We start from the raw sequence: 12,478 nt of genomic DNA, 5'->3' as shown, positions 1-12,478 counted from the left end.
TGATTATATATGAAGGAAAGGCTCATTGAAATTTGTAAATGGTCCATGCCTACAAGTAAATAAGCTCATGCAGAATCGGAAACATACACTGCAAAACATGTATAGTAGCACCTTCTATGTGTCCTGTTCAATGATCACATACTCATGACGTGTCATTTGTTGGATCTTTTTCCGGTGGAAAGGCACTCGGCCTTCAAGTATTCAAACTTGGGACTCTGAAGTAAAACATTTCTCTCACCGATCCAGATTTGTAGTAACTGAAAGCTTTTCCTTGTTTTTAATATATAAAAAACTGAACCAGGGGAAAAAAAAAGCAAGCTTAAAGGCATTAATCATCAATAAAACTATCTAAATATCACCTGCAGAAGCCCAAGTAGGACCAGTGGTACACGAGCCATAGTTTGAGAACCACTGCCCTACAGCAACAATAATGAACCTTTAAATAATCAAAGGCCTACATTTTTTGCCAGATAATGGGGTTGAACTGTTTCAATTTCTCATAATTGGATATCTCTACAGGTGTTCCACAACGAGGAGGTCAAAGGTGACAGAGGAGAGTCATCAGTGTGTTAGTCTTTAGTGGTATTAGTACAGCTGCTTCTACAAACATGTTCATTGATTTAACAAGGATTGGTCTGAATGTCTCGTGTCTTCTGGGAAAACTATTCTTCTACATTCTACTGCTACTAAACCCTCATGTAACGACTACAAGACAATAATTCAATTATTTCTCACTTTCTAATGCACTTTACTGTTTTCCCTCAGTGTATTACGGTCCACTCAGAAATACCTCGACAGAAACCACAACTGTCCCAGGTGAGATGAAACAAAATCAACCATTATTAAACTGAACCTTTATTAAGTCAAATAACACAAATACATGTTATTATTTTGATTTACTGCTCGGTAGGATACACTTATCTTTGGGTTAATGTTATAAACTTATTATAATTATTCTTTGTTTGTATTTTGAGCCTCTGTTATAGTGACAAGTCTTTCTTTTACAGTCCAACCTTGTGTGGTTCAATGTGACCCAGGCTGGGAGCTCAATGGGACAAAGTGCTATAATTTCTCATCAAATAAATTAAAGTGGACAGAGAGCAGAGACATGTGTGAAAGGCTCAGTGGACACCTGGTGAAGATCGAGAGCAGAGAGGAGCAGGTACTGACCACTGACCACAGACATGTTGTGAAAGAGACTAATCTGAGCTTTTCCACATGTGGTTTTAGACATTTCTGTTCAATCAACTTAAAATGAATGATCTGTTCTGGATCGGACTGACCGACTCTGAGATCGAGGATCAATGGAACTGGACGGACGGCTCTCCACTGGACCAGAGGTGGGACATGAACATTCAGATTTAAACTTCTTGAACCAGTTTGTTTTGTGACAAGGCTATAATCTCCTTTAAGCTTCAGCTTCATCTTTCAAATGTCCATAATGTAAAGAAGTAAATGAGTCATCCTAAATGTTGTTTTTGTTTCTGTTTAGTTTAACATTTTGGAATCAGGACCCAGATAACTTCATAACTGATGATTCCCCTGAAGGAGAAGACTGTGCGATAATTCTTCTTCAACCTGGACTCTCAATAGACAGAAGTTGGAGTGATCTTCCCTGTGGAAACTCATATTGGTTCATCTGTGAAAAAGAAACGATTTGTAAATAATAGTTTATGTTCACAGCATACAAACCTGTATTTCAAACAGTTTGAACTTTACTGAATATCTGTTCCAGGCTACTGCACGTCTTTATTGAACGTAGTTCTTTCAGACAATATTCAGAGCTCTGTTAATCACTTCTGTTTTATTTTGTGACAAAATGATACTTCAATTTTATATACATGTTTTTGAAATTTGCCCCTGATCTGAGCAACTCATTTCAGGAAATCTGTCCATGGAGAAAGTCGTTTGCACTTAAATCATTAATTCAAGAAACATTTGCTTATTTCTTCCAGACTCTTTACAGCAAATACAGATTCCATTAGTCTTGATCATGGTTGTGTAACTTGTCGAGCTGCCGCCGACCTACTCATTATGTTTGTAATCTGTAACAATTTCCGCTTTTTCTTCTGTTTTCATGGTGTGACAAATTGTAGTTATATCTGTAAACTTGTGATAAAAATAATGTTATGTGAACATCACCGAATAAAGGTCACTTATTACCACTTTATTAAGTTGAGCTCTGCACTGTGATTATTACTATTAGTGAACAAAACCGAGGTGAGACTGAACTTTTTATTCTGCATAAAATAAAGTCCAAGGTATTTTATAATCAAGGTGAAGAAAAGCCTAAATAGTTGTATTCAACATTTGGATTAAAGGGATTATACGGAGCACCACACCACAACTGCCTCTAAAATCCTGCACTGTCAGTCAAAAAGGTGTTAATTCGGGTCCGAAGTGCCGTCATGCACAAGCTTAATATAGAAGCTGCAATTACGCATACGACCAGAGGTGGCAGTAGTGAGTATAAAATGGCTAACTTGCATCTAGCTCCTTTAAGCTTATTATTTTCAATTGGAATGACTGAGATACAACGTAACTAATACAATATCTGTCCAAATAATAAACATGCTCTGATGAAGGACAGTTTTTTTTTTTCATTGATATTTTTAATGCAATGTGTCCCTCAATGGGGAGATTTCTTTGGTTTCATTTACACACAGAAAAGACCGAAATAAAATGTCTTGTTGGCTTTCAATCATTAAGTCAAGTGTGTTTCAGATTTTACTTTTGGTGTTCCTTTTTGTATTAGGACCACTCGACATCTAGTATTATCAATGTGAAGTGAAAACAACCCAAAAAGAGACGAGCACAGGTGAGATGAAGATTGATTTTAATTCATCTTTTTTTTTCTTTTTTCTGTATGTCGGTATAGAGACAATAATATTTAATGATGTCAAACTAAATGAGAGATTTATTTACTGAAACAAAGTGAGTTTTAAGGTGCTGCAATTGTTGTGTTGAACTGCCCGTCATCCCGCCTTCCCCTGTGGAGTAGGGATGGGCGATATCACATTTTTTGGAATCGATACGATACCGATCCTTTTGGGGTCATTTTTGTCGATACCGATACTGGTTATTTCATATGGGTTAATGTATTTCAATCAATGATATGCCTGGCTCAGTTCAATCCTTTGCTATGTTGTGGACTGTTTTGGCTCAGAACAAAGAAATAAATCATCCTTTTGTGTTGATAATTGCTGCCCCGCCTCCTTTTTACATATGCAAATTAGTATCGTTACTTTTTGACTACTACTACTACTACTACTACTACTACTACTCTTTTTTTTAATGAGCGCCCTGTTTCATAGCAGAGAATAACAATACAATAGTTACAAGAATATTTTAAGTAGCAGTAAGTAGTAGTAGTAAGTGCTTTATTTGTCATTATACTCTTCCGCGTTTTCCCTATTTAAATATGGTTACGTGAAGTGTTCCACTACAAAGTATAATTACACAAAATTAAACAATGTGGATTTTCTAAGCAGATAAAAGGGGGGACTATATTGTAAGGCGTAATAATACCAGGAGTAATTTGGCATCCGCACAGTAAAGTGAAGATTACTGCGCAGTAAAGTGAAGATTACTGCGTGGATTTCGAACTCGAAGAAACAAACCCTAGAACACTATCGCTCAAACTCTGTTCTTTGACAGAGTAATATGGACATTCAGGAAGAAAGTCTTATATAAATCTGTTAACACATATCTGAAGGAATGAAATCTTGAATCTTTTAACTGTACTGAGGAAATCAAAGCACAATAACACATAGAAATCCAAACTTTAAATGCAAATGTGAATATTTATTAAAAATTTGAGGTCACACACACACTTAAGCATCAACATTATTAAGGTTAAATGTATAACAGGTCTTAAATGGGGTGAATGACAATTACAGTAGTGGATGGAGTATCTTTGTTACATTGGTCTAATTATCTTTAATACGGTTTGGCCTGATCGATTTACAAAGGGTTTTTAAAAGTAATGTAATACAAATTGTCAAAGGTAGCCTGGTCTTACCTCATGCTCATTTCATACAGAGGGTCTGGATCTTCACAATTGAGCTCCATTTTCAGGTGGGAGGGGTGAACTCCTTTTATTGTTTGAGACGATTGGATCTGATTTCACGTAGGCGATGTAATGCGCCCGAGTGAGTGAAGAGAGCGATCAAATGCTACACCTACAAGCCCCGCCTCCCCTGCTCGCTGATTGGTAGGTTGAAAATCAACCGATGTAACGCGGCCACTGAGATCAGACCCACACGAAACATGTAGGGACATAATCATTGGCCGGAGTTACGGATGGCGATGGCGAGGTCAAAGGGGACATTGGTCGGAGCTGGAGTAGCCTGCGCTCAACACCAAGCCGACAGACACCGCAGGATGGAGGCGATCTTTCACCTGGAGGCCATGGAGGTGGACAGCACTTGTTTTGGAGGACGGGTTTGGCACCGTGGTGGTCAGCCTGGTGGCGCCCGAGAGGAGCCAGGTGCGCCTGGTTTGACCACTTCTCTCCTTGTGTGGGTCCCCAGAGGCTCTCCAGTATACTCGCTCAGGCCCAGCGCGGGTACTCTCGTGGAGCCGCGCTGAGCTGCTCTTTAGAGCTACTGCGGCCGGCGCTTGGTCGAGCCCATCCAGGGCTTCATTATGTTGCAAAAAGTGCTTTTAACAATTGTGATCAAAAAACAGTTTCCCCTCCCACTAAAAACGGATGGAATTAGCCCAAGGCTGCAATCCAGTGTGGCATGTTTACATGCACGAGACCCATGTATGTTAATTAACACGCACTGTCCCGACCAAATAAACCAATTAATTAATTAATTACAAAATTAAAGACAAAATTAAATTTGTGAAGCTATTTTTTTTTTACCAGGATTTGATCCAAATGGTAAATTGTCGACTTAAAAGGAGCGTATACGATTATACTGAGCTCAAAAATGTATATATTTTTAAAGAAAAATAAATGAGAAACACAAGGTTTGAAATGGAGGGAAGACGAGCGTGACCACGAGGATGGTCACCACAACAGAGAGAAGTTTTATAAGAGGGCGAGATCAGGCCGTACCTCTAATTTTGAAGGCAACATCAATACTCCATCAATTACTGATAAATATTCAACAAAGAGTAAAACATTTGTGTGACACACATAGTGAGGCAGTTAATATGTACATTAGTCACATTGTCAGTAAAGAGTCTTTGGTCTCGTCCAGAGGGTCTAAGGCCAGCAGCAGCTTCAGAACTGTTTCATGAGTGTCATCAAAGAAACAAATAGTTGAAATCTGTTTCTTTCTTTGTGATAGGACAGTCTTTGCATGGAAATCCACTGTCTGTGGGGGGGAACTTTGTCTGACCTCAAACACAAGGCCAAGATGTTGGAGATTTAGCAGAGTCAGGGCTGGCCACCTTCCCCCCATTTCAATCCTGAATCCAGAGGAGTGTGGCTTTTCAGCAGATGTTAAAAGCTCAAGGAAGTTTCATCTTTGTGAATGAGTTTTAACATTAGTATCAGTTCCTGTTTTTACTTTTAGTGGGTTCCTTGCTATCCCAGTGGCGGTCTTGCTTCTGGCAAAAGGAGAAACAAAGGAGTGCCAGTCTGGAGAGGATGGAAGTCATCCATCTTGTTGATTAGATCCTAGGAGTTTAATTCTAAGTTCAGTCCCAAAGAATTCATTATGCTATGTCATTACTTGAGTAAAAGCATCTTTGTAACTTCAAAAATATGACGGTAAACTTCTGAAGACCACCCAGTTCCTGATCACCTCTAAACATTTGTCATACGTTCTTAAACTCTGTACAGTTTGGGTAACAGGGAAGGAGTGATTAAACTCACACCAGCTGTTCCCCTTATTTCCCTCTGCAGGCCTGAGCTCTGAGGCAACACGTGGCCGTCCCAGGAGGAGAGTGTCCCAACACAGGAGACTTGAGCCGAGACTGTTGAGCTGAAGAAACAACCTAAATGCAGGTACAAAGCGATGCTGCCCGCGACAGCAGCCACAGAACGAGGTCCACTGCAGCTGCGTGGAGCCCTGCCCCGGGTCCTGCACATGGGGGGGTTTGGGGACACATCTGTCCAAGAAAAGCTATCTTGTCGCTGCCCAGTCCGGTTACACACAGTACCCTCACGCCCCATAATGTCACGCCCTATCCACTCTCGCGATGTCCTAGCCCTCGCTAAAGGCCACGCGATGTCCTACCCCTCGGTAGTGCCCCGCGCGATGTCCTACCCCTCATTAATGTCCCGCGCGATGTCCTACACCTCGGTAGTGCCCCGTGCGATGTCCTACCCCTCGCTAATGTCCCGCGCGATGTCCTACCCCTCGCTAATTTACCCCATGCCGTCCCATCCTGGACTATCAAATCTCTACAAAACTGAGCTCAGTAAAAGCAAATTTTATGCCATTGATGTGAGAGAACCGCCCCCCCCTACTCCTGTGACCACCGTCCTGTCCTAATCCTCCCCCCCCCCCCCCCCCTACTCCTGTGACCATCATCCTGTCCTAAACCTCCCCCCTCCCCCTACTCCTGTAACCACCGTCCTGTCCTAATCCTCCCCCCGCCCTCAAGTCCTACAACCACCGACCTGTCCTAGCACCGGTCCTGTCACACCAATGGCAGCAAATTTACCTCCCTGACGACTAATCAGCTTTTCGCAGGGTCCGCTCGCCGCAGAGGCCCCTCCCACCCCACCGTGCGGGACCCCGGGGTCAGAGGCTTCCAGACGCAGCTGCAGGTCCTCGCCCTGTGGCCCGCTGTCGTTCGAGCAGCATCGTCCTTGCACCTGCATTAAGCTGTTTCCTCAGCTCAACGTTGTCTTGGCCCTGGTCTCCTGTAGGGGGCGCTCTCCTCCTGGGATGGCCGCCTGGTGCCTCAGTGCTCTGGCCTGCAGAGGAAACCAACGGGAGCTGAGCTGTGTGTTTATCCCTGAGAAGAATATATTCATATTTTAGAAGACACAGTTTTCATTTGACCGAACAACTTTTACTATTAAAATAAGTTCAAGCACTTTACTGGAGTAAAAGCATCTTTGTAACTTCAAAAACAGACAGTTCCTGATCAACTCTAAACATTTGTCATACATTCTTACTCTCTTACCCAAACTGTACAGAGTTTAAGAGGGAAGGAGTGATTAAACTCACAGCAGCTGTTCCCCTTATTTTGCTCTGCAGGCCTGAGCTCTGAGGCAACAAGTGGCCGTCTCAGGAGGAGAGCGCCCCCTACAGGAGACCAGGGCCCAGACAACGTTGAGCTGAAGAAACAACCTAAATGCAGGTACAAAGTGATGCTGCCCACGACAGCAGCCACAGAACGAGGTCCACTGCAGCTGCGTGGAGCCCTGCCCCGGGTCCTGCACATGGGGGGGTTTGGTGACTCATCGGTCCCAGAGCTGAACTCAGAAAAGCTATCTTGTCGCTGCCCAGTCCGGTTACACACAGTACCCTCACACCCCATAATGTCACGCCCTATCCTCTCTCGCGATGTCCTAGCCCTCGCTAAAGGCCACGCGATGTCCTACCCCTTGGTAGTGCCCAGCGCGATTCCTACCCCTCACTAATGCCCCGCCCGAGGTCCTACCCCTCGTGCAATGTCCTACCCCTCGCTAATGTCCCGTGCGATGTCCTACCCCTCAGTAGTGCCCCGCGCAATGTCCTACCCCTCGCTAATGTCCCGTGCGATGTCCTACCCCTCGCTAATTTACCCCATGCCGTCCCATCTTGGACTATCAAATCTCTACTGAGCTCAGTAAAAGCAAATTTTATGCCATTGATGTGAGAGAACCGCCCCCCCTACTCCTGTAACCACCGTCCTGTCCTAATCCCCCCCCCCACTCCTGTAACCACCGTCCTTTCCTAAACCTCCCCCTCCCCCTACTCCTGTGACCACCTTCCTGTCCTAATCCTCCCCCCGCCCTCAAGTCCTACAACCACCGACCTGTCCTAACACCGGTCCTGTCACACCAATGGCAGCAAATTTACCTCCCTGACGACTAATCAGCTTTTCGTAGGGTCCGCTCGCCGCAGAGGCCCCTCCCACCCCACTGTGCGGGACCCCGGGGTCAGAGGCTTCCAGACGCAGCTGCAGGTCCTCGCCCTGTGGCCCGCTGTCGTTCGAGCAGCATCGTCCTTGCACCTGCATTAAGCTGTTTCCTCAGCTCAACGTTGTCTGGGCCCTGGTCTCCTGTAGGGGGCGCTCTCTTCCTGGGATGGCCGCCTGGTGCCTCAGTGCTCCGGCCTGCGGAGGAAACCAACGGGAGCTGAGATGTGTGTTTATCCCCGAGAAGAATATCTTCATGTTTTAGAAGACACAGTTTTCATTTGACTTAATAGTAAAAGTTATAGTAAAGTTTTGAGTTTAAGTAATTTTGACCTATTTACATATTAATTTGTTGATGCTTTGGTCTTAGTGGCACCATTTCTACAACTGTCACTGAAGGATCGTTCAGAAATTGTTCTTGTTCGTGAGCAAAGCGTGGTTATTGTGGCCTTCGCTCATGTTGGCGCTGTTCGCTGGCTCAAATGTTTGCTGGACGTTTTCTGCTCCTGAACCCTGTGCGTTCGTCGTCTGAGGGATTAATATTTCTGATGTTCTTTCAATTTCGATGATGAGATGCCTTTTATCCTCTTTTAACACGTTTAAGAGAAGCTCCTCACGTACTGCAGACTCTCGTGCGGCGCTTTCAAAGTCTTGTAACTGTGACTTTCACACCAACGTCTTTCATTCTCAAATTGCGTCTGATCTCTCCTCTCTCCACTGACGCTCTCTGTCATGGAGCTCCTGGATCTTTTGTTTGAGTTTGTCTTTTTCAGAAAACGCTTCAGCTCCTTCTGTAACACTGTCAGAAGTGTCTTGGGCGTTTTCCATTTTGCTAATGTTACAAATGTTTGTAAAAGTCGATCAAAACTGTGAGAAAGTGCTGTTGCGTTTGCTAAGACGGTGTCGCAATGTGAACTAAACCAACCGTTGGGCAGAAATGACCTGGACTCACCATAGCAACACACACAGCATTCCATATGAAGCAGGAAGGAATGTGTCATGACACATTTTGGAATATGACCAGTTGCTAGGTCACAAGGTAGATTCCACTTTCCCAGGTCAAAGGTCATGGTACATTACACCAACGTGGCTAAAACTGAAAATTGTAAATGGTCTCAACTTATAAAGCGCTTTTCCACTTACATTAGGCACTCAAAGTGCTTTACAGCAAGGATCATACTCTCATTCACACACCGATGTACGCAGATACTGGGGGCAATGTGTCTTGCCCAAGGACACAACGACAGTGTGCACTTTCAGGAGGTGGGATTCGAACACCCGACCTTCCGATCATGAGACGACCCGCTCTACCAGCTGCACCTCTGTCCCTATAATAATGATTTCTCTCAAAAGGTGCTTCATCTCAAAGCGCTAAAACTAAATTAAAATGAACACTGCATGAGTGCATCTAGCAGTTGTGGTAGGCCGGGCTATAAATAACACATTTCTTGGGGGAGGACCCCCAAACCCCCCTTCAGAGTACCCTCCCACACTTTCAATAGGTTCTGATGGCCATGTGGGGTGGTGCCAAACCCCCTCTGATCCATATGCAGCTCCTGATGTGCTCAGTCATGTAGATCGTAGACTTGCTTTTGGCTTAGAATTTAGTACGATTACGAGACACTATCGTCATGAAAAAGCCCCCCAGCTCAGGACCGACCAATGTCTCACTCCAAAGTTTGGTGAAAAGTTGGCAGCCCTGCTAGTGATTCTTTCACTGTCAGTATGGTCTGCGTTTTGGCCCAGTTTTACATTAAATGCTCGTCAAACGTCTGCGTCACTGTTAAAATGAAATGATTATTCTGTTGTCATTCTCCGTGAACATAACGTGGAGACAACACACGTTCACTTGCATTGTCAGGGGAGGATGAGAGAGGGGGCACTAGTGCAGTAAAGGCAGAAAGATGAAATGTGTTTTAATATATATTTTTATACTAATACATGGCTTACATTCTTACTTCTTTTAAATACATCTGGTGTGCTTCAAAATGCCTAATAAAGTATGGGAATTAAATTGAGGGAGTATCCCTTGGTTTTATTTATTGGCACATGACAAAAAGTAATTACTTTAAATGTGTTAGCATATAAACTTGGATTATAAAATTCCACTACTTGGGTCAACCTGGATTTGTAGCTAACGTGTTTCAATTGTGTGCTTAAGATAAGATAAGATAAGATGGTACTTTATTGATCTCACAGATGGAGAAATTGCATTCGATGAGAGAGCATCCGGCAGCAGCACCCATTCAGTGCGCACCACTCTTTTTTTTTTTTTTTCTTTGGTGAAAGATCGTTGTGTCGCGGCCGCCATCTTCACTGTTTTGGTCACAGGAGGAGCACTGGTTGATGGGAAATCCGTAGACGATGACCACGGCGGTGGAGCTCTTGCGCTTGGCCACGATGTTCTTGGCCACACAGGTGTAGTTGGCCGTGTGGGACAGACGCGCCTGCTTGATGATCAGGTTGTGGTCCACGGTGATGTAGAAGTTCCTGTCCTCGGCCGGGTCGATGATCTCGTTGTCCTTCAGCCACTTCACCCGCATGACCTTGGAGGATGGAGAAACTGTAACTGCCCTCTGTCTCCTCTGATCATCTGAAACGGTGCACCGCTTCCTGGGCTTGTCCCCGTCTCAGAGCGTGGTGTCCTGCACTGGTCAGCTCCACCTCGTCCTTCCTCTTCCTCCTGCACAGCTCCCTCCACAGTCTATCACCATCTCCTCGTTGGTCCCTTTTGTTGTTTCCTGTAGCTCCTCTTGTGACGCCTCCTCCGTGCTGCAGGTGTGGGGACTCTTGGTGCCTCTTCACTGTTCAGTGTCTCAGAAGAAGACGTTTGTAGATCTCAAATGGGTTTAGCTGATAAGCTAGCAGTTTGTTTACCTTCAAAAAGCTGCTTTCTTCAGGACCATTTTGGACTCTCAAAGTAAACAAATCCACCAAACCTCCACAAAAACACAGTAAAGACGTACAAAAGTATCCAGAAAAACAACGTGGTTCGCTGAAAAAGGCAAACAATTCACTGAAAAAGGCAAACAATTCAGCTGCACCAGGAGAGAGGGAGGTCACTTCCTGTTTTCACGTCGCCATGGCGCCACTCAAACATGCAGTATGTTTGAGATAGTCCATGGGCCAAACCCCAAAATCTGGCAAATCGGTACCGAAAAGGTGGCAAAGGCTATCGTTGATTTTTAAGTAGGTCCATGTCTGAGGTTTATATTTTTGTATGATAGCCTTTTCAGAGTTACAGCTTTATCATAGTTTTCAGCTGTTGAAGTGAACCAACGCCATGTCAAAAAAAGTCGCCTTTGACACTGGTCCATATTTTGGTTGAGGCCATTTCCAGCCCATTAGATACTGATTTACACCATTGTATTTGGTATCATTGTAAAGAAGACATTTTCATGTTTCATTTGAGCCCAAATGTACTACTCTGTGACTATTACCGTGGTAACCAAAGCTCCACAAACTCAAACCTGAGGACATTTTTTCACCATTTTCATAAAAACAGTTTTACTATGTTTAACGCTGTTTCTTCAAAGAACATCACAGAGACAAATGTTTGATACTGGGAAACTCTCTAGACTCTGAGGATTCAGGAAATGTATAAAATGTCAGTACTTTCTCAACTTAAGGCTTCACTGTGAGCCACGAAGTAAAAGAATGTCCACCTCACATGAGCCTCTCCCATTGAAATAAGCCTATATCTGCCATTCTAAGGTTGGAACAGCTGGTGAGACTTTCTGTCCAGGAAAGGCCAATGCAACTTGAAATTACATTTATAAAAATTACAGTTATTCTGTATTATATAACCTGATACTAAATTGTAAAAAAAACAAAAAACATATTATGTAGCCTATACACTGTTTATGCACTCACTCAATCACTTTCACTCATTCACTACTGAAACCACATAATTGTACATTGGTAATTGGCAAATAAATAAAGTTTCTAGCGATATAACATTGCAGACACCATTGTCTTTTGCTTCCAGAGAGTTGTGCAGTCGAATGGCCCTGGGGACAAAGACAAAAGGGGGTTAACTATTGCTAGATTTTGAGCCAAAAGCTAGGTTAGAAGTACCAAGGTGTTCTACCATACTAGAAGTGGATTCTACAGAAAATTGACTCAGGGGACATGAAACAAAAAGAAGAACATGCAAACTCTATGCAGAAAGGTCCCACATGGCCTGGGATATCCAACCCAGGACTGTCTTGCTGTGAGGTGACAGCTAGACATTCAGTCACTCTTGAATCCCCTTGTACAAAAAACATTATGCTGATAGACAAGGGTGAAGGGAATACCTTTATGTCCAAGAAGTTGTGGAAATTGTACGTTTAGCTACAGCTTAAACACAGCCACAGTTCTGTGTCCTGCATAACTCCTGCAGCTGAGGGAGATCTGGGAGAGCTGTCTCCCAGAGACACAAACTGTAGTTGGTTAGACAGTTGGT

At 43.7% G+C, this 12,478-nt stretch overlaps 1 protein-coding gene across 1 annotated transcript in view; it reads left to right on the top strand.

Moving 5' to 3' along the window:
* LOC306973494 (uncharacterized protein) overlaps positions 1 to 12,478 on the top strand; it is a gene marked incomplete at its 3' end in the record, with an annotated part of 37,243 nt that overhangs the window by 721 nt on the left and 24,044 nt on the right. The window contains exons 3-6 of the mRNA XM_079570418.1: positions 766 to 816; positions 1,008 to 1,162; positions 1,231 to 1,340; positions 1,493 to 1,599. Coding sequence (XP_079426544.1) covers positions 766 to 816; positions 1,008 to 1,162; positions 1,231 to 1,340; positions 1,493 to 1,599 — 423 coding nt within the window. The remainder of the gene's footprint in view (positions 1 to 765; positions 817 to 1,007; positions 1,163 to 1,230; positions 1,341 to 1,492; positions 1,600 to 12,478) is intronic.

Source organism: Gobius niger (assembly GCF_951799975.1).
Source record: "Gobius niger genome assembly, chromosome: 14".
Lineage (NCBI taxonomy): Eukaryota > Metazoa > Chordata > Actinopteri > Gobiiformes > Gobiidae > Gobius > Gobius niger.
The sequence above is the reverse complement of the archived record's forward strand: the minus strand, read 5'-3'. Positions and strand labels throughout refer to the sequence as shown.